At 44.2% G+C, this 23446-nt stretch overlaps 1 protein-coding gene across 1 annotated transcript; it reads left to right on the top strand.

The window, feature by feature from the left end:
- Positions 1-2498: 2498 nt before the first annotated feature.
- LOC310860058 (sodium-dependent phosphate transport protein 2B-like) lies at positions 2499-23231 on the top strand (the record flags this gene model as incomplete). The annotated part of the gene is made up of 13 exons (XM_083766820.1): positions 2499-2544; positions 3174-3317; positions 3684-3812; positions 6046-6189; positions 7306-7417; positions 9402-9597; positions 10166-10261; positions 13821-13953; positions 16683-16850; positions 20790-20906; positions 21096-21220; positions 22180-22380; positions 22857-23231. The coding sequence occupies 13 exons, from the start codon at positions 2499-2501 to the stop codon at positions 23229-23231; spliced, it is 1986 nt and encodes a 661-aa protein (XP_083622946.1).
- Between the last annotated feature and the right edge of the window lie 215 nt (positions 23232-23446).

Genomic DNA, 23446 nt, shown 5'->3' with positions numbered 1-23446 from the left:
TCTGTCTTCAACGTTTGTGTTTACACACTTCTGTCTTCAACGTTTGTGTTTACACACTTCTGTCTTCAACGTTGTGTTTACACACTTCTGTATTCAATGTTTGTGTTTACACACTTCTGTATTCAATGTTTGTGTTTACGCAAACACTCCGAGCTGGGCATATAGAGGGGCTAGCCTATAAAGCGCCCCTCAAGAAAAGTAGACTTTATTCTCCCAAAATGAGTTTCAGTAATTGTTTATATACTTTGAGGGTGTGTATACAAGCTATTATACTGTAGCTGCCCTTACACAATGCAATGTTGTTGGCACTGAGAGTAACTCTGAGACTAGTGTGTGATTGATTGAATTGGACTGAATACTTTATGAGTTCAGAACTATATGAACAGCACATAGTACAGTATAAGGATAACACAAAAAGGTCCAGAGGAACTTGTTTCCATTGTGGTCCTGGCCCTAAGTATGTATTCAATTCATCAACATACAGGTATAGCATAGCATTTTAAAACAATATCACACCGTGTGAAGTGAGGGGCGCCTGCAGGTAACGTTTAACTGCTGTAAACAAACATAAAAATTTCCATAGACTTTGGTTGCCGTATAACGTCATTTCAAAATCCCAGACGTTGGAGGAATCATTTACATATTAATAACACATGTCGTCATCAACCAATACAAGGAGAAAAAAAAAGTAAAAATGGCTATAAAGAAACCAGTGATTCACATCCTTAAGTACCCATTTTGGTGTTAGCATCATTTCGTGCTTTAGCTATTGAAAAATAGCAGATCTGCAAGCTCATAGCGCTCATAGCTACGAGCTTGTAGGTCTGCTATTTTTGAAAAACCGAAGAACCACTGACATAGAAACATAGCTTTTTCAGAAAACTGTCAGGCTGTAGAAGACATGTTTAGAATCTGATCTCAGGTCAGAATGGTTAAGTAAACGAACACCGAGGCATTTAGTGTGTGTGTGCGTGCGTGCGTGCGACGTGTGCGTGCGTGCGTGTGCATTCCTCTTGAGATGCCCCCTCACAGGAAGGTCACATGTGGCCGCACTTTGAACACGAACCATTAAAGGGTTTCCCTCGCTCCCTCGCTCCCTCCCTCCCTCCCTCACTCCCTCCCTCCCTCCCTCCCTCACTCTCTCCCTCCCTCCCTCCCTCCCTCCCTCCCTCCCTCCCTCCCTCCCTCCCTCCCTCCCTCACCCCCTCCCTCCCTCCCTCCCTCGCCCCCCCCCCCCCACCCCCCTCCCTCCCTCCTCTATAAAAGCAGGTGCTGGGACCTGGACGTGACACAACAGGTAGAGCCCAGTCAGGTATAAAGACTGCATAAGCCTCCCATTCACCACCACCACCCGGCTATACCTGCAGTCCTGAACAAACAACAGGCGCTGCAGCGCTTACAGGTGCGTATTTAAGTTATATCCTCTGTGACTGTAGGCCGTGTTATTACAGTCACGCACGCTGCTATCATAGCCTGTTGTTGAATAATTATAGCCCTGGAGGAGGCCTTTAAATTATAACGTTTTTAGGGAAATCAATAATCATGCAGCCTCATCCTCTGGAAAAGATTCCTGGTTGGTTGGTCGGGTGGGTGGTTGTTTTGTGAGTGAGTTAGAATTGCAACGTAAAATGATTCCAGTCAGTGACAGCGGGGAAGGTCTCTTCATGGCTGTAATTACATTTCATTCATTTTTTAATAAGTCTGCATGGGGGATTTTATTATTTTAAATCTGCCTGTATTGATAGCAGAGAGAGGAGCACAGGGTGTTATTGGAGATCGGAACAAGTGTCGTAGAAACTTAAAGGCACTTCTGATTGGTAAAGTTACTCCTGTATGGCCTCTGTGATTGACTATATTTCACTGAGACGAACACAGTTTGAGTACGTTTGAAACATGGTTTATGGTGTTGGGACATTGTACAACCGTGGTCTGGTTGATTTAACCCATTCTGGGTGCATGGGAACCCCTTTTGGTGTTATTGGCATTATGTTATGCTTTAGATATCGAAAAATAGCAGATCTACAAGCTCGTAGCGCGCCACCGAGTGCTGGCGCGCTACGAGCTTGTATAGGTCTGCTATTTTTGAAAAAAATCGAAGAACGACCGACATAGAAACATAGCTTTTTCAGAAAACTGTCAGGATGTAGAGAAGACATTTTTTTAGAATCTGATCTCAGGTCTGGTTGATTTAAACAGACAGACTGTATGTGGTCTTGGGGAGAGAGAGAGAGAGAGAGAGAGAGAGAGAGAGAGAGAGAGAGAGAGAGAGGTTCAGAATCAGTGAGCACCTGAGCATTTAATTTGATTTGTTTGTTTTGACTCTGAGGGATTTTTTATTTCATCCGATCGATTTCTTTTGAGGCTCCGTGGTGCCAACGGGCCCTCGCTCTGCTTATTACTGTTGTTATTGAGATTACAGTAATTGATATTTGTTCCGTTCTCTCTCTCTCTGTGTGTGTGTGTGTGTGTTCTCTGTGTTTACAGTGTGAACACGCACCATGGCACCCCGACCGCAACTGGGGGACTCCTCCCCCCCCACTCTAGGTGAGTGTTCTTTTGACCAAGTACTCACATTGTATTTACTTTAACGTTTTGGGCGCGGGAACCCCTTTTGGTGTTAGCATCATGTCGTGCTTTAGCTATTGAAAAATAGCAGATCTACAAGCTCATAGCGCGCCACCGAGTGGCGCGCTACGAGCTTGTAGGTCTGCTATTTTTAGAAGAATCGAAGAACGACTGACATAGAAACATAGCTTTTTCAGAATACTGTCAGGATGTAGAAGACATGTTTAGAATCTGATCTCAGGTCAAAATGGGTTATGGAACTGATCTCTATAACATGCTGTCCACCACTAGTAGTGGACTGGTGTGTTATCCCATTCTGACCTGAGATCAGATTCTAAAAAAATGTCTTCAACATTCTGACAGTTTTCTGAAAAAAGCTATGTTTCTGTGTCAGTCGTCAGTCATTTTTCAAAAAAAATAGCAGACCTACAAGCTCGTAGCGCGCCACTCGGTGGCGCGCTACTGAGCTTGTAGATCTGCTATTTTTCAATAGCTAAAGCATAGCATGATGCTAACACCAAAAGGGGTTCTCGCCCCAAAATGGGTTGAGAAACTCCTCTCTAACATCTATGCTGTCCACCACTGCTGTCCCTCCATCACTACTATAGTTGACGACGACAGCGTCCCGTCCAAAGACCAGGGGATCCTCCCGGCCTACTCCTCGGTGGACCTGGTGCAGCCGGACCCCGAGGACAAGGAAGATGACCCCTGGGACCTCCCCGAGCTCAAGGACCTGGGGCCCAAGTGGTCAGGTACGTGCCAGCAGCGTATTCCTACACTGATGCGTAACCCCATGGACCCTGTTCTGTTAACCGCTGCACACACACACACACACACACACCCTGAGATGCCTACGATGAACCTCTGCCCCACATCTTCCAGAACGGCCTGTTATAGCGCCACCAGGAGGCCGGCTTTTGAAAAACTTTTTTTCTTTTTGTATGATGATTTACTTTTGGGGTTTTACGTTTTGGGGTAAAAAGCTTTGCTCAAACTTTCGACAGAGAAACTAAGATGAATTCCACCCACTTTATTTACCTGTAAAACTAGTCTGTGATCGTGTGACAATAAAGCTGACTGTGACTCTGCCGTCCATGGTTTGTTGTTGTTGTTCTCAGAGCTGGACACCAAAGGGAAGCTGCTCCGGATCCTGACCGGCGTGGTGAAGCTGTGCATGCTGCTGTCCTTCCTCTACATGTTCGTCTGCTCGCTGGACGTGCTCAGCTCCGCCTTCCAGCTGGTCGGAGGTAAGCCCCGCCCCTTCGCCCAATCAGAAGAGAGTCGTCCTCCGGATGACGCCGGCCCACATCTCGATTACTAAACGGCGCGTGCCCTTTACGCGCACACGATGTGTTAAAGGAGAATTCCATGCTAGAAGGCTTTCTTACCTTTCTTTGTAGTCGTTACGTCCCCACCAAAGAGGTCCAGGTGTTATTTTTGTGCAAAAGCTCCTTTATTGGCTATTTCCCCTACCATAAGCCCTCAATGAATTGCATTGAATTGAATGGGAATTGCATGGGGCTATGGGGTGTTGTGCTAATTCGCTTATTGCCATCGAAATAAGTAGTAAAGTGTGCCACTTGGGATATTATTTACATTACGATAAGCGAATTTGCACAACACCCCATAGCCCCATTCAATTCCCATTCAATTCAATGCAATTCATTGAGGGCTTATGGTAGGGGAAATAGCCAATAAGGAGCTTTTGCACAAAATAACACCTGGACCTCTTTGGTGGGGACGTAACGACTACAAAGAAAGGTAAGAAAGCCTTTTAGTATGGAATTCTCCTTTAAGCCATTTAAAACAGGAGAGATGTGTTATTTGATTTGAGCTATACAGTAGGTGCATACAGTATATAGCTCAGGCCCTATATATTGCGTCACCCCTTCCCCTTTATCGCTAAACTTACATGCCATTTTGTACCATTTTAAAACCGTTTAAAAAGGTTAAAATAGCTGATCTACAAGCTCACAACGTGTCGGTGTAGAATTGGCTATAGTTAGTTGTAAATGTTTTAAAATATAGTAAAGAAAAAACGGCAAATATGTTTAGGGATAAGGGGTAAGGGGTGGCGCAAGTTAGGGCCCCAAATCTCAAATGACACAATATATATTATTATTATAGCAACATAGGTTCTTCGGGAACAGTGGTTTAGTTTCAACAGTATAGTTCTCAAAAGTACCAGATGTACAAGCTCTCATTGCTGCAAGTGTGTTTTTGAAAGATTTGGAAGAATTTGAAAGGTTCTGGGAGTCCAGACCTTTTCAGAGAGGGGGGCCCACGGTCAAATATATGAATGTGGGGTGTTTGAGAACTACATATTTACACTGTAAATGCCAAATGTTTATTAATGGTCATAAAATACAGTAGAACACGAGTTCACTCAAACACCTCACGAGAACACCTAGTGTTCGAATTCTAAACACCTATATGACTGACTTTGATTGTAAAAACTAAACACGTTTATGTGTTTAAAAAGTGTTACAGGCGATTAAACATGTTCTTCTGTTTATAATCTACATGACACGTTTAAAAAGTGTTACAAATAAGTGTTTATAACCTTTATAACCTAAACGCTTGGGTTTAGTGTGTGGAAGGCATGTGATTTCGTAGAATCGGCCGTCATGCAGGTCTCAATGCAGGCTTTGGGTTATTACAAGTCGTGGCCATAACGTTAAAAGCAGACGTTATCATTTTTGATAAGGATGGTTTATTGGCCGCGCGCGGTACTCTTTGTGCTCTCTGGTCCATATACTGTACCTTTGAGTCGTGACACGCGTATACCACAAGCCTATAGCGGACTACTGTACTGCTATTACTTTACGTACAGTCAGTATATGTAATGGCTTTGTGTGTGGAGCGGCACGGCTCTGACATGTTTTTGATCTGCTTGGTGTGTGGCAGTGTTGTTTTCGTCGACTAAAACTACCTATTTCCACTGACTAAAACAAATGAAATAAAAACTATGCTATGGTGACTAAAACTAAGACTAAATATACTGACAATTTCGTCGACAAATTAAAAACTAGACTAAAATGTTAGGAAGGGACTAGTGGACAAGAGATCCAGTATAAGTCATTTTACACTTGGTTGCATGCTGAAAATAGCTGAGCTTGTAGATCGGCTATTTTCAGCAAGTGTAAAAACACTCATTACGACGGCATCAAGACCCGCCAAAATACATTTTAGTCGACTAAAATCTTATGACATTTAGTCGACTAAAACTAGACTAAAACACTAAAACATTCCGGGTGACTAAAATGTGACTAAAACTAAACGAAAACTATTCAAAAGACAAAGACTAAAAAACTAAAATAGAAATTCGATGCCAAAAACAACACTGGTGTGGAGCGGTACACAGCTCTGACATGTTTTTGATCTGCTCGGTGTGTGTGTGTGTGTGTGTGTGTGTGTGTGTGCGTGTGTGTGTGTGTGTGTGTGTGTGTGTGTGTGTGTGTGTGTGTTGCAACACAACAGGCAAGGCAGCCGGTGACATCTTCCAGGACAACGCGGTGTTGGCCAACCCAGTGGCCGGCCTGGTGATCGGGGTGTTAGTCACCGTGTTGGTGCAAAGCTCCAGTACCTCCTCCTCTATTGTGGTCAGCATGGTGTCCTCTGGACGTAAGCACGCACACACACACACATGACACAGACACGCACGCACACACACATGACACAGACACGCACGCACATGACACAGACACGCACACACACACGACACAGACACGCACACACAGATCTAAACATAGACACACAACACAGAACGACACAAACACCACGTACTATAGTGTATAAGTGCGTGTTTTTCCATATCTTAGCCAGGTGTGCTTATGGTGCATAAGCAGTGGTGTAAAGGTAACACTTGTACATTTACTTTACATGTACATTTTACTCAAGTACGGATGTAGGCTATACTTATACATACGAGATATTTGTTTTACTTTTCTGGTGTTTTAGTTTTATGTTGTACTTTGTACTCCACTACATTTATTGGAAATGTTTTGTGAGGCTACTATACTGCTTACTTTGTATATTTTGATTATAAGTTATAACCGTCCTAGACCCACTTCAGCCCTACATTGGCTATTTGACAATAGCTGCACGCACGCGCACACAGTGTACTGATACGTCTTGTTTTCACACAGTGTACTGATACGTCTTGTTTTCACACAGTGTACTGATACGTCTTGTTTTCACACAGTGTACTGATACGTCTTGTTTTCACACACAGTGTACTGATACGTCTTGTTTTCACACAGTGTACTGATACGTCTTGTTTTCACACAGTGTATTGATACGTCTTGTTTTCACACAGTGTACTGATATGTCTTGTTTTCACACAGTGTACTGATACGTCTTGTTTTCACACAGTGTACTGATACGTCTTGTTTTCACACAGTGTACTGATACGTCTTGTTTTCACACAGTGTACTGATACGTCTTGTTTTCACACAGTGTACTGATACGTCTTGTTTTCACACAGTGTACTGATACGTCTTGTTTTCACACAGTGTACTGATACATCTTGTTTTCACACAGTGTACTGATACGTCTTGTTTTCACACAGTGTACTGATATGTCCTGTTTTCACACAGTGTACTGATATGTCCTGTTTTCACACAGTGTACTGATATGTCTTGTTTTCACACAGTGTACTGATACGTCTTGTTTTCACACAGTGTACTGATACGTCTTGTTTTCACACAGTGTACTGATACGTCTTGTTTTCATGTGCAGTGCTGGAGGTCAACTCCGCCGTGCCGGTCATCATGGGCGCCAACATCGGAACGTCGGTGACCAACACCATCGTGGCCATGATGCAGTCGGGGGACCGCAACGAGTTCCGCAGGTAAAGCACAGCGACCACCGGGGGTCGCCGATGTGTCCGTACAGGGGTCAGGGGTCATCGATGTGTCCGGTCAGGGGTCAGGGGTCATCGCTGTGTCCGGTCAGGGGTCAGGGCTCATCGATGTGTCCGGTCAGGGGTCAGGGCTCATCGATGTGTCCGGTCAGGGGTCAGGGGTCATCGATGTGTCCGGTCAGGGGTCATCGATGTGTCCGGTCAGGGGTCAGGGGTCATCGATGTGTCCATATAGGTCAGTGATTCCCAAAGTGGGGTCCCCCGGAGACCCCCAGGGGTCCCCGAGGGGGTTCTAGGGCGTCCCCCAGCTAAATGATAGTTTGGAACCAAATGGACGCTTATGGGTCTGTAAAAAATGGAAAACAAATGGTCCATTTGGCTCCATTTGTACACGCTCAGGGCTGTATTTTGCGTGTCTTAAGTACCAGGTCTTATTCCCTAACTTGAGTAAACTAAAGACCTGGATCAATGCCATTTTTTGGCTATTCTGAGTGGCCAAAGAGCATTGATCACGCCTCCAGGTCTTTAGTTTATACTCAAGTTAGGGAATAAGACCTGGTAATTATCCCATTCTGAACGGGAACCCATTCTGGTGTTAGCATCATGTTATGCTTTAGCTATTGAAAAATAGCAGATCTACAAGCTCGTAGCGCGCCACCGAGTGGCGCGCTACGAGCTTGTAGGTCTGCTATTTTTGAAAAATCGAAGAACAGCTGACATTTTTTGAATCTGATCTCAGGTCAGAATGGGTTAATCAGACCAGTGTGTGCCCCAGTGGAAACCTCGTATGAATCTGATCTCAGGTCAGAATGGGTTAAGACACGCTAAATACAGCCCTCAGAGTTACAGACCTATATTATGGTCAATTCTGGTGATATTATTGTCCGTGACGAAAATGGAATTTTGCCACAAAAAAAAAACGTCCACTACAAGCCAGCGTCATGGCGATGATCCCTGATCACTGATAACTGATAATCCATGATAACCGATAAAATCATAAATCATAACCTTTGGATCTGCACAAAAAGCGCAATAGATCCATGATCCGTTGATCAGAAGGACGGTCGGTCACGTTATAGGGTCAAACCAGATACAACTGGATGCACCGTGCTTATTAACACACCGAGGGAAAAGATAACACATGGACGACGTCACACTGTACTACAGTTTTATACTACTGTATGTGTACAGAAAGTGACAGATTTATTTCACCTTTCTTCACTATACTCGCACGCACGCACACGCACACGCACACGCACACGCACACGCACACACACACACACACACACACACACACACACACACACACACACACACACACACACACAGCTGGCTCATTGTAAAATGATCTGATCCAAAGCGAGGCGCGCACACTTTTCCGACACCCTGCTGATAGTCCGACAACCAATAGTCCGAATATCCGACTGTACCCGAAATGGCCGCTTTATATACGGCAACAGTCCGACATGACATTAGACAGACAAAGTTCTCTCCAAAAACCAATAGTCCGACAAGCCAACAGTCCAACACGGGACAGACCGGGACACGGGAGACAGAGACAGCGCTGCGGCGCGAGGGTATACCGGCTTTAGTTTCCGACATATACTATTGATCCAAAACATCAATCCCTATAACCTATAACCATAACCGCATTTTCGCATCGCATCGCATGTCGCCGCGCTTCGGACCTTTGGTGTGTCGGATCGGCGTGTGCGCCCCGTGCGCGCCACGCGACACAAACCATTATTTACAATTATATATCCCATTCTGAACGGTAACCCATTTTGGTGTTATAGCATCATGTCGTGCTTTAGCTATTGAAAAATAGCAGACCTACAAGCTCGTAGCGCGCCACCGAGTGGCGCGCTACGAGCTTGTAGGTCTGCTGTTTTTGAAAAATCGAAGAACGACGGACATTTTTAGAAACTGATCTCAGGTCAGAATGGGATATATATATTTTTTTCCCCCTCAGGGCGTTTGCCGGAGCCACGGTCCATGACTTCTTCAACTGGATGTCGGTGATGGTCCTGCTGCCCCTGGAGGTGGCCACGGGGGTCCTGGAGAAGCTCACCAAGCTGATGATCGACTCCTTCAACATCCAGGGGGGCGACAACGCCCCGGACCTGCTCAACGTCATCACGGACCCCCTGACCGACTCCATCATCGAGGTACCCGTGACACACTGTTTCTATAGCAGTGAGTGCAGTGTCTCTGATGTCACTGATGACACTGGGCTCACTTCCTTCCTGGACTACAATTCCCATAATGCTTTGGTGCACTGCTCCTCCTTGTGGATAGGGGGAGGGCTGTCTTACTGAGACAACATGTAGTCCAGGAAGGAAGTGAGCCCTGCAGTGTCCATGACATCAGAGACACCGGGCTCACTGCTAAAATCTGAAATATCTAAAACCACTTATTACACACATAAAGACCTCCAGGAAACGTCATTAACATATTTGTTTTGTTTGCAAAAAGGGTGGAGTTTCCCTTTAAAGCAGAATACAATTTTGCATAATGGTTATTAATTAGTACCCCAAAGCAGCAGTCACAGATTGCCCTATAGGCGGGAAACTGAATGTCTGTCTTTGTGAGATGTGTTTACTATATAGACACCTTTACAAAACACCTTGGTGAAGAAATGTATCAATAACATATTCCCTGTCTGTCTGTCTGTCTGTCTGTCTGTCTGTCTGTCTGTCTGTCTGTCTCCCCCTCCCCCCCCCCCCCCCCCCATAGCTGGACAAATCCGTCATCAACGACATCGCCACCGGTGACCCAGCCGCCAGAAACAAGAGCCTGATCAAGATCTGGTGCAAGACCAGAAAGGAGATTGTAAGGATTCCTTCGTCACTCTCACACACTGATATAATTGCACAACTTACACACGGCGTGTTATCTGATGCTTCAGATACAGTACATGACAGTACAGTCAGTATGCGATAACCTCGTTATCAGTTCTCTGTGTTAATGATTGATGCCGCTGCTCCGTGGAAACATATCCTACCCTTTAGATGTCATCCATGTTTAATGTCCCTATAACTATTGCACTGGGGAGGGGAGTTAGTACTTAATATGAGTGGCGGTATAACTATTAAAGGACCACTTCACCACTTTTCAACCTAGCTTCATTATAATAGGTCCTCACTAATAATCATGAAGAAATGGCGAATTATTTTGTTCTACTCGGTCTGTGTCTCATAGGAGGGCTGTGGGCAGTTCAGAAACCGTCTTCCAGTGTCATCATCGATGGGGAATACAAGCTAATATAAACTGCAGGCTTTCTTGTCCTGAAAAGTTGCAATGTGAAAATGGAAGCCATCGTTCTCACGATAATGAAAATCTAAACATGCTGTAGTAGTTAGATGGTTCTGTTATGACTTCGTGCTGTAGTGTTTAGATGGTTCTGTTATGACTTCTCCTCTGCATGCTGTAGTGTTTAGATGGTTCTGTTATGACTTCTCCTCTGCATGTTGTAGTGTGTAGATGGTTCTGTTATGACTTCTCCTCTGCATGCTGTAGTGTTTAGATGGTTCTGTTATGACTTATCTGCATGCTGTAGTGTTTAGATGGTTCTGTTATGACTTCATGCTGTAGTGTTTAGATGGTTCTGTTATGACTTCTCCTCTGCATGTTGTAGTGTTTAGATGGTTCTGTTATGACTTCTCCTCTGCATGCTGTAGTGTTTAGATGGTTCTGTTATGACTTCTCCTCTGCATGCTGTAGTGTTTAGATGGTTCTGTTATGACTTCTCCTCTGCATGTTGTAGTGTTTAGATGGTTCTGTTATGACTTATCCTCTGCATGCTGTAGTGTTTAGATGGTTCTGTTATGACTTCTCCTCTGCATGCTGTAGTGTTTAGATGGTTCTGTTATGACTTCTCCTCTGCATGTTGTAGTGTTTAGATGGTTCTGTTATGACTTCTCCTCTGCATGTTATAGTTTAGATGGTTCTGTTATGACTTCTCCTCTGCATGCTGTAGTGTTTAGATGGTTCTGTTATGACTTCTCCTCTGCATGCTATAGTTTAGACGGTTCTGTTATGACTTCTCCTCTGCATGCTGTAGTGTTTAGATGGTTCTGTTATGACTTCTCTTCTGCATGTTGTAGTGTTTAGATGGTTCTGTTATGACTTCTCTGCATGCTGTAGTGTTTAGATGGTTCTGTTATGACTTCTCCTCTGCATGCTGTAGTGTTTAGATGGTTCTGTTATGACTTCTCCTCTGCATGTTGTAGTGTTTAGATGGTTCTGTTATGACTTCTCCTCTGCATGTTGTAGTGTTTAGATGGTTCTGTTATGACTTCTCCTCTGCATGCTGTAGTGTTTAGATGGTTCTGTTATGACTTCTCCTCTGCATGCTGTAGTGTTTAGATGGTTCTGTTCTTGTTTAAAAAAAATCTGCCTAATGATGATGTCACTGGAAGACGGTTTCTAAACTGCCCACAGCCCTCCTATGAGACACAGACTGAGTAGAAAAGAACCGTGCCATTTTATCATGATTATTAGTGAGGACCTATTATATGAAGATAGGTTGAAAAGTGGTGAAGTGGTCCTTTAAGTACATTTACTTATAAGTAGGCCTACTGTACAATTCTGTACAAATTCTCCAATACTTCTGACTTAAACGCCACTACATCTCAGAGATAAATATTGTACTTTTATTCCACTACATGTATTTGAAAACTTAGTGTTACTATAGTTACTTTGTAGATTTTGATTATTATTCAAATACATAAAAACACCTCAGCCCTACAGTATATACATTACATTGTATGCGATGCGACACATTGTGAGCTTGTAGATCTGCTATTGTCAAAAGATGTTTAAACATTTTGAAAACTTAAAATGACACATTCTGCACAATGAGTATACTTTCTACTTGTGTTACTTAAAGTACATTTTGATACCAATACTTTTGTACTTTTACTCAAGTTGAAATCTGGACTTGTAAAAACATAGTATAGTTCTACATGGCAGTTGGGGGAAGATCACAGTCTTAATACGAGCATATTCGGTTTCGAATTATTTTTCTCCCCTGCACGTCTCATATTTGCCATTGACTATAAAGGGAGAAATTCGGTCATACATTTGTGGCAACATTAAATGCCATTATTGACAATGAAGGGAAAATGTACGTCACATCTAGACGAGCAAATGGGCTAACCAACCAATTACTTAAATTCTAGAGCTGGGACTCGATTAAAAAAATTAATCTAATTAATCAGAGGCTTTGTAGTTAATTAATCTAGATTAATCGCATATCAATATTCAACCCGAGAACAGCGAGAAACCTTTTTTTTTTTAATGTTTTTTGGTATCCCAGTGAATCAATGAATAGTGACTACAGGATACCACTCATTTTCAACATTTTACTGTCATAAATATACCTGTTGTGGAAATAATAATAATAAAAAGTCACCCCATTCTGTGTTGCCTAGAACTGGAGGTCTGAAAAAACAATTAGTAGCAGTAACAAGTACATCTCAGTGACATCACAAAGCTGTACTTACTTCATTGTCTCCACCAGGCCGAAGGCATGTGGGGAGAGTATGTTTTGCACTCCGTCCGTCCGCGTGTCCGTCCGTCCGTCCGTCCGTCCGTCCGTGTGTCCGTGTGTCCGTGAACAGCTAATCTCGGCCACCGTTAACCTGGTCGATGCCATATTTTGCACACACACTCCCTGGATGCCAACCATGAACCTCTGCCCCAAACTTTCCAGAACGGCCTGTTATAGCGCCACCAGGAGGCCGCTTTGTGCAAAACAAGTTTTTGCACAGTACACCTACAGATTTTGTCCAAACATCGCGCAAATTGGTACACAGTCTCTCTAGAGCCATTCAACGAAACGGGTCTTTCAGATTTATCAGACTCCATCCTGATTGGTTAAGATTGGCTTCCAAAGTTCACAGGAGTGCTCAGTTTCAAACAAAATGCTGCAAATCATGAACACATCGCGTGATTTCCGTGAAATTGTGCACCCACATTCCCACTAGGCCGAGGACGAAATGCCACATGAACAATTTCAACTCAGCCTCAAGGTGGCGCTATAACTGGCCGAAAAGTGTTTTTACCTCTAACTGCACGGATCTGTGGATAACCTGGTGGAGACCTGTGCCCGGAAGGGCACTTTTTCTAGTATTGTTACTGTTTTGGGGTGACTTTTTATTATTTCCACTTTTCAGTACTATAGAAAAGCGCCCAGTGAGAAATGTTCCGCGGTGAAAAAAAAAAAATGTGCGATTAATTTATCTGTAGTTAATTAATCTAAATTAATTGCAATTAGTCCCGGCCCTAATAAATTCAGTTGTTCAACGATGTGTTATGATGATGTATAATTGATAAGAGCGCCGCTCACTTCACACGGGGTGTGATTATTTTATTTTTGTATCGCCAGACTCTTCTGAACGTGACGGTGCCCGGACAGGCGAACTGCACCAGTGGCGCCCTCTGCTGGTTCGAGGGGCTCGGCGAGAACATCACGTGGTGGACCCAGAGGAACGACACCAAGACCATCAACCTGGAGAAATGTAAGCAACGACTCGCCTCGTCCGCCCGCCCCGCCCCGCGCGTAACGTAACCCATTCTGGGCGCCAACCCGTTTTGGTGTTAGCATCATGTCGTGCTTTTATAGCTATTTAAAAATAGCAGATCTACAAGCTCATAGAGCTTGTAGGTCTGCTATTTTTTGAAAAAATCGAAGAGCGACTGACGTAGAAGACATTTTTTAGAATCTGATCTCAGGTCAGAAACTCAGAATGAAAACTGTCAGGATGTAGAAGATTTTTTTTTTAAATCTGATCTCAGGTCAGAATGTCAAACTGTCGGGATGTAGAAGAATTCTTTTTAGAATCTGATCTCAGGTCAGAATGGAAAACTGTCAGGATGTAGAAGAACATTTTTTTTAATCTGATCTCAGGTCAGAATGGGCTATAACGTCCCACCTGGCAAATTACAGGATTACCCGATCTAGCCCCGAATCTCTGTGAAATACGAGCGACCCCCCCCCCTCAAACCCTCTGGCCGTGAACACGGGGGACAATGACCACCATTGACTTCCTCAAGTGACTCAGCGAATGGCCTGGTTTAGCCTGGCTATGCCTGCTCAAAGGGGTCCATTCACGTCGTCACCTGAGTCGCTTCATGCGACAGGCCACTGTTTTCCATGTCCTCGCTGCCAATTAAAAGCAAATACCTGTTGTTTGTCCTTGTGGCTGCTGTGCACCGCACCGGGCGGCGCTCCACAATGTAAGTGGAACTATCTATCCTCTCCTGTGTTTGTTCAGATCAAACCCCAGCAGGCCCCATGTGGGCCATCCTCTCCTGTTTGTTCAGATCAAACCTCAGCAGGCCCCATGTGGGCCATCCTCTCCGTGCGGGGCTCTCTGTGGCTGCTAGAAGTGATTCAAACGGTTCAGTGAGACTTCAGCTCAAAATATTGATTGTATTTTTGAACGGAGGACAAACGTTTGGGGCTATATCCAGCCTTTATCAGTGTGTGTGAAGGCACAGCCACACACACACACACACACACACACACACACACACACACACACACACACACACACACACACACACACACACACACACACACACACACACACACACACACACACACACACACACACACACACACACACACACACACAACCCCATAGTAGACTAAAGGCCCAGGGGGCCGTCACAACGAAAACAACACTGGTTGCGATGCAAGAATTTCAATCTGTTTCAATCTGTTGTGTTTTTCTGTAGCAGAACTCTGTTTATCTGTGACTTGTCGTTGGCGTACACACTGTGCTGTTCTGTGTTTTGTGAGCTTGACTCCACCAAGTGTGGTAAAAAAAAAGTGTATTAGATGCAATTCAGTATTTAAGTCCGACGTCATTTTGTAGTGCTACGTTACGTCCGGGTCCAAGTGGCACCAGCTCCCGTCCGCATCCCATTGTAAATAGAATATCTAAACGTGTGAATCTTTTTAAATTGACGTTATATTTCAGAAAGGAAGCCATAGAGGGTTAAAATGGGTCTTAATGCTTCCAACTCGAGTAGAATTATTAATGTTTTGTACAAGTGTCCATGACAACAAAAATATATGATGTGGAGACAATAAAGACTAATATTATCATTATTATTGAAGGTGGCAACAGTCCATTTGCTCGGTAAAATATTTCGGGGGATATTTACAATGTGTGCAGGCTTGAGTATGTTGAATCTAGTTTGCATTAATGAGGATTTAGTTGACACAATCAAATAAAATGGCGATAGTATTCCATGTGGGGCAGACGGCCTGTCACAGCCAGATTTTGGAGAGCAGCGCAGCTTTGTTGTTGCGAGGAAAGCGGTAAAATGAGACTTTCGTGGTTGTTTTCGTCTCAGATTTAGTCCGACAGAGCGTCACAGTGTAACTCCATGGGGACACAAAAGCGACACAAAAGTAGGACCCGGAAGTATCTCAGGAGGGGGCGCTCACGTCACAGCTAAAATACTGAATACATCTGGGTTAAGGTTTAGGGTTGCTACTTTTTGACACTTTAGTTTACAAAATGTTAACAAAATGTCAAGATTGTATGTTTGAGTGGGAACAGCAATGCAACCACTCCAAGTTCACCTATGTGACGTTAATGAGCACCAGTATGTCTATTAGTACCAGTAGGGGCGCTGTTGTGAGGTAAACAGAGAGAGAGAGAGTGTGCTGCACTGTTGCCCGCTAATGAGAGAGAGAGAGAGAGGGGGCACAGGGATCGAACTGGGAACCTTGTGGTTACCATCCGGCCACTCTACCGCTGAACCACCGCCGCCCACTGTTGGTACTAATGGACATGGTAGGCTAACAACATCAGTACAGCATGACGTTGTGGACAAATCCTATCCGAAGACAACACAATAATATTCTAACTTAAGTCTTGGGTCTGAGAGCCTAAGGGCTGTATTCTGCGTGTCTTAAGTACCAGGTCTTATTCCCTAACTTGAGTAAACTAAAGACCTGGAGGCGTGATCAATGCCATTTGGCTTATATTCTGAGTGGCCAAAGAGCATTGATCACGCCTCCAGGTCTTTAGTTTACTCAAGTTAGGGAATAAGACCTGGCACTTAAGACACGCAAAATACAGCCCTTAAATGTCAAATGGTGGTCCGTGCGTGCCGTGCAGGATCAAATGCTGAACACATAATCGATCTTGATAATGGAAAGGGTTGAAAAGCAATAATGTCCTATAACTTGTCAAACTATATAATGTCTCGGAACACGTCGACGCCGCAGGTTCTCACATCTTCGTGAACTCCAACCTCCCCGACCTGGCGGTGGGGCTCATCCTGCTGGCCATGTCTCTGCTCATCCTGTGCACCTGCCTCATCCTCATCGTCAAGCTGCTCAACTCCATGCTGAAGGGCCAGGTGGCCGTGGTCATCAAGAAGGTGCTCAACACAGGTACGTTACACCGCGCATCTCCAGTAGACAAGTAAGACGCGCAAACGCGGGAAGCGAACGCAGCTCGTAAATGGCAATAACAACAATTAGAATAAATTACATACTTTTTTAAGGTTTTCTTTTTAAAGTTCTCTTTTTTGTGTTTTTTTAAGATTTTATTTTTAAGTTAAGTTTTTTGAAGTTAAGTGTTTTTAAAGTTTTTTTTAAGTTAAGTTTTTTTGTGTTTTTTTAAGATTTTATTTTTAAGTTAAGTTTTTTGAAGTTAAGTGTTTTTAAAGTTTTTTTTTAAGTTAAGTTTTTTCTTTTTCATTTTAAGTTAAGTTTTTTTTTAAGTTAAGTTTTTTAAGTTAAGTTGTGTGTGTGTGTGTGTGTGTGTGTGTGTGTGTGTGTGTGTGTGTGTGTGTGTGTGTGTGAGTGCGTGCGTGCGTGCGTGCGTGTGTGTGTTTTGTGTGATACAGCTGTGCCCTCTGGTGGCGGGCGGGTGGTGTAACAGCGGGACAGACACACACACAGACACACACACAGACAGACACGATCTGCAGGGTCTCATAGTTAGTGCTCAGTGCGTTCGCAATAAAGAGTGCTGGGGGTCGGGCGCCAAAAACAGAAGATCTACAAGCTTGTAGATCTTCTGTTTTAGCAGATCGGCTATTTTAACTATTTGTTTTTAATTGGACAATTGAAACCTGCTACTGCAGTGATTTAGTACAGCATCTTCTGAGTAAAACTCCATTCAGTTCACGTCGTATTTTAGTCATCTGAAATGATTTAGTTTTAGTACATATGTAGTTTTAGTTGACTAAATGCCATAATGGTTTTAGTCGTCAAAATCTACAGTTGTTTTTTGCAGACTAAAATGTATTCTTGCAGGCCTTCATGGTGGCGTCGTAATGCCTGCTTTTTACAGTTGGTTGAAGCTGAATATAGCCGATCTACAAGCTCACTGCTCACTGCTCTTTAAAGTGTAACTCCCCGAGTTCAAACAAAAATGTAAAGAAATTGTCTTTTGGTTCTATTGGATCTCTTCTCCACTAGTCGCTCCCGTTACCCGTGACATTTAGGTCTAGATTGTATTGGTTGATGAAATTGGACCCTTTACAATTTACAATTTACAATTTACAATTTAGGCATTTAGCAGACGCTCTTAATCCAGAGCGACTTACATTAAGCAAGAACAAAAAGCATGGGAATACATCACATAAAAGCATTTATCATGAAACATGCGTAAGCTAAGAAAGTAACAGTGGAATATCTATACAATGAAACTATAAACTATACATATACTATACTATGCTGTACATATGTACTATGGCGTGCTATGACTATATACAATGCAATTATAGTCTTCATAACATGCTATAAGTCTGTATAAAGTGCTATCTAAGTCTACAGAAGTGCTATCTAAGGGGGTATAGGGTAAGTGGGCCATGATGGAGTCTGAAAAGGTGGGTTTTCAGACTACGGCGGAAGATTGGGAGTCTGTAACTCTAGGTCCTTGGAATCCAAAGGATTGAGAAGCTCTGGTTTAGGTATACAGTACGTTCAGTAGTTCTGGCTCAGTGACAACAACCTGTTTGATAGTCAGCACACCTGCTGTGTGTGGTGATGCTTGATGAGCAACACAGGTACAGTGTCTGTACAGTCTGAGTCCTCCATGACTTCACCTCCAGGTGCTTCAGTCCTGCTGCGTGACACAGAGAGCTCAGGCACAACAATCTGTTCAGTACAATGTTAAGCCCAACACACACACACCGGGTGTGCAGCGACGCGGCAACGCCTGGAAAATAGAACGGTGGCGTATCGGAGCGCCAGGCGAGGTGTGAACGGAACGTGTGTCGGACACCGCCGGTGTGCGATAGGTTCATTGAAAATAACGGAAGCGGCTGTTTTGACGTGCGGCGTTCGCAGACGGTCTTTATACTTTGACTCTGAAGAGTGTGACCATTTATTTTAAAAACTTTAACAGAACCATAAATCACAATCAGCTTAAAAAAAGAGCAGTGGTGGTTTCCAGGAATTACATTTTGGGCAGGCAAGATGTGTTAATTGTGTGTGTCCCCCCCCCCCCCCCCCCCCCCCCCCCGCGCACAATCAGTAGCAATTTCAATTCAATTCAATTCAATTCAATTCAAAGGGCTTTATTGGCATGAGAAAACATACGTTGGTTTACATTGTTGGGTTACATTGCAAAAGCAGAAAGAACAATACAACAACACAGCAATACAATCAAAACAAATATTATGTAGGCCTACTTTGAGGGTCAGGAAAGGGTAGGAAAGGGTAGGAAAAAGAAAGAAAGCCACAAAGTACAGGTAAAGGGTTTCTCCTGTTTTGGTCCTCCTCATTACAAGCTTTTTGCTACAGAACTGTACACTTTTTTATAAATGATTGCAATGGTTCATGCTACTTTCACTTCACCTGGTGTTGTTTGAGTTGGCCTACTCTAGACTTCCCCTTCGGCTGGGCGACAGGTTACATTGCGACAGGTTGGGCTACATTGTAATGGTGTTGTTTCAGTTTGCCTTCTCTAGACTTCCCCTGCGGCTGAGCGACAGGCTACATTGTAATGGTGTTGTTTTGGTTGGCTAAACTCTAGTCTTCCCCTTCAGCTGGGCGACAGGCTACATTGCAGTGGCGTGCACAGATAGACACTAGGGGGTGCTAGAGCACCCCCTGCCCTTTTGGCAATTTTGCTCATAAAAAACATTTTTATTTTCTTCTTAATTTGTAGTGTGTGGACCATGCGGTGACATTGATCAAATCTTGATAAAAAACGCTTCTACTATATTATTTAGGCCCCCACAATCTAAAGCTATGTTTCTATGTCAGTGGTTCTTCGCTTAAAGAAAAATAGCAGACCTACAAGCTCGTAGCGCGCCACTCGGTGGCGCGCTATGAGCTTGTAGATCTGCTATTTTTCAATAGCTAAAGCACCAAAATGCACCAAAATGCGCTGCACAAGGTGCCCTTTTTTCACTTTAGCACCTGCCCCTCTAAATGTCTGTGCACGCCACTGCTACATTGCGACAGGTTGGGCTACATTGTATTGGTGTTGTTTCGGTTGGCGTACTCTAGTCTTCCCCTTCGGCTGGGAGACAGGTTGGGCTACATACTAATGGTGTTGTAAAGTAAAGTGTTGAGACGGTCTTAGCGTTAACTCCTTGCAACCGTTTGGACCCAATGAGTTGCATATTGGTGACCCTTTGGTGTGGTTTAGGGCTTAAGGCTGGGTGAAGGGTTTGGCTACATTGTAACGGTGTTGTTTTGGTCTCCAGACTTCCCCTTCCCGTTCAGCTGGGTAACGGGTAGGGCTGACCTCGATTAGTCGAATAGTCGACTAATCGATCGGAACGGGTCTCAGTCGACTGACCACCGCTTAGTCGATCAAAAATTTGTATATAAAAATACAATATTTACAAAAATATACAAAAATATTGTATTATTCCACTAGGTCTGTGGAGAACATAAACACATTTGAACATTCTGACTGTTCAAATCTCCAATGTGCATGTGGAGTGTGTCTGCCTGTGTGGCAATGTGCCACTGCCTGTGACTTGAATCGCACAGTGCGCTGGCCTGATAGACTCCAGAATCTCAATCTCACCTGCTGTGCTCAATCTGGCTAATGACAAGCCTCTCAGTTGTTAAAAAAAAAGATTTGAACAGTCAGAATGTTCAAATGTGTTTATGTCCCCCACAGACCTAGTGGAATAATACAATATTTTTGTAAATATTGTATTTTTATATACAATTTTTTGGGGCAAAAAAAGAAAAAGAAAAAAGAATGTTTTTTTTATTTTATTTTTTGCTCAGTCGACTATTAGTCGACTAACAGCAAATGTATTCATCTATCAGTCGACTATACAAATCCTTAGTCGGGGACAGCCCTAGTAACGGGTTGGGTTACATTGTAACTGTGTTGTTCTGGTCCGTCTCCAGACTTCCCCTTCCCCTTCAGCTGGGTGACGGGCTACATCGCCATGGTGGTGGGAGCAGGAATGACCTTCATCGTCCAGAGCAGCTCCGTCTTCACCTCGGCCATAACTCCCCTCGTCGGTAAGCTTCATTCTTCATCACTTATACTTCAGGTTCTCGATGATCTCAAAGATTCCAGACGCAAAGTTATAGAATCAATCAAGTTATAGAATCAATCAAGTTATAGAATCAAGATCCAATGGTGAATGTTTTTAACAAAATACTGTCGTAATAATAATAATAATAATATAAGGTCTTCTAACCCGTCAGGTATTGGTGTGATCAGCCTAGAGAGAGCCTATCCACTGACCCTGGGCTCCAACATCGGTACGACAACCACAGCTATCCTGGCTGCGATGGCTGCCCCCGGGGAGACGCTGGCCAACTCGCTGCAGGTCAGTTACCACCAAAACAAAGACACAGGTTTTGCCGGCATCTCATGCATGGATTCCTTTGGTGAATTGGTGACCAATGTCAACCCGGTCTATAGAATAGAATCACGTACTTAGTCAAAATAAAAAAATTGCCACGGACATTAATGTACAGAACAATAATATTACCAGAAACGTGTAAATAGCTAGCCCTGAATGACCGTAACAGGTCTGTAACTCTGAGAGAGTACAACTGGAACCAGAGTAAACTTCAACTTAATTTCCAACCTCTCATGAGTTTGAATGAATACATTACATTACATTACAATCAATGGTAACAAATATACTGTTACCAACTAATATAGACGATATGCACTATAATATAGTGCATATCGTCTCTGTCGGTGGAAAATTTCCAAAACTGTTACTTTTCTGGCTTCGTGCCACGTTTCGAGCTTGTGGATGTGCTACTTTTGATGGATTCATGTGATGCTGTAGTATATGATCAGTATGATCAATATGATCCCGAGTTCCTTACGGATTTGGGGAGGTGTAGGTCCAGAGTCTGGACCTCCAGACTCTAGAGGTCCAGACTCTGGACCTACACCTCCAGACTCTAGAGGTCCAGACTCTGGACCTACACCTCCAGACTCTAGAGGTCCAGACTCTGGACCTACACCTCCAGACTCTAGAGGTCCAGACTCTGGACCTACACCTCCAGACTCTAGAGGTCCAGACTCTGGACCTACACCTCCAGACTCTAGAGGTCCAGACTCTGGACCTACACCTCCAGACTCTAGAGGTCCAGACTCTGGACCTACACCTCCAGACTCTAGAGGTCCAGACTCTGGACCTACGTATAGCATTCGGAGATTGTGGAACGGTTGTCTGGCCACGCTACGCGAGACTACAGCATGACTAATAAGGCGTCTACTGTACATAAAGGTAAAACGTTTTTCCGTGTTCCAACTCTTTACCCCCAGATCGCCCTGTGCCACTTCTTCTTCAACATCATGGGCATCATGCTGTGGTACCCCATCCCCATCACGCGCATCCCCATCCGGCTGGCGCGTGGCCTGGGCAACATCACGGCCACCTACCGCTGGTTCGCCGCCTTCTACCTGATCCTCTGCTTCCTGGTCCTGCCCCTGACCGTCTTCGGTCTATCGCTGGCCGGCTGGCAGGTGATTATTGGTTATTTTATTAGACAATATCAAATGCAAAACCACTACATGGTACAGTCAAAAGCACATTTATCCAAAAGGATAGCACCGAAACAAGACCTTGCGGTCTCGTTTCCATTCGGGTCCCAATGCATTCATTCACAATACAATGATGACATTAATTGAAGATACCTCAAAAAACATGAAAATGATTTACAGGTGTATAAGTACCAAAAAATTCTAAATAAATCTAAATACCAAATAAATCGCTCGGAGGGGTATAGGGAGATTGGCAGTCATCTTCTCTCCTTTTGACCCGCTGACATTGATAGGTGATTTTTCAGCCCGGTTTTAAAGGAAGCCAGTGATTTGTTTGTTTTGAGGGAAGGGGGCGGGGCATACCACACCTGAGTGGCAGTGCTGTGGAAAGTGAATTTACCCATATTTGTTCTATAAGTGCAGGGTGGCACCAGATCATTATTTACATTTCCCTCTAGGTGCTGGTGGGCGTGGCCGTGCCCGTCGTAGCCGTGTTCGTGTTCGCCGTGGTGGTCAACCTGATGCAGGCGCGCTGCCCGCGCTACCTGCCCAGCGGCCTGCGCTCCTGGGACTTCCTGCCGCTGCCGCTGCACTCCCTGGAGCCCTGGGACTCGGTGGTGAGCTCCTGTCTGCGCTGCTGCTTCAAGTGCCACAAGAACTGCTGCGCGTGCTGCTGCAAGTGCTGCGGCTGCAGGGACGACAAGCCCCCACCCCCGGAGGGGGACGACGGCCGCAAGAAGAGCCTGGAGATGTACGACAACCCCGCCTTGGACCCCGAAGACCCCCCGGCGCCACCGCCCAATAAGGAGGCTACCAGGGCCACGCACCTTTAACCCGGTCTGACCTGAGATCAGATTCTGAAAAGAAAATGTCTGTTTGAAAATGACAGTTTTCTGAAAAAAAAGCTATGTTTCGCTAATATTCGCAAAACCAAAAGAGCATCTAAAAGGATTCGAGACGATATGGGCGGCACTCAACTGTATGTCAGTCGTTCTTCGATTTAAAAAAAAAAATAGCAGACCTACAAGCTCGTATCGCGCCACTCGGT

Source organism: Protomyctophum parallelum, assembly GCF_964188405.1.
Source record: "Protomyctophum parallelum genome assembly, chromosome: 6".
Taxonomy (NCBI): Eukaryota; Metazoa; Chordata; class Actinopteri; order Myctophiformes; family Myctophidae; genus Protomyctophum; species Protomyctophum parallelum.
Note: the sequence above shows the minus strand (reverse complement) of the source record. Positions and strands in the feature narration are given on the sequence as shown.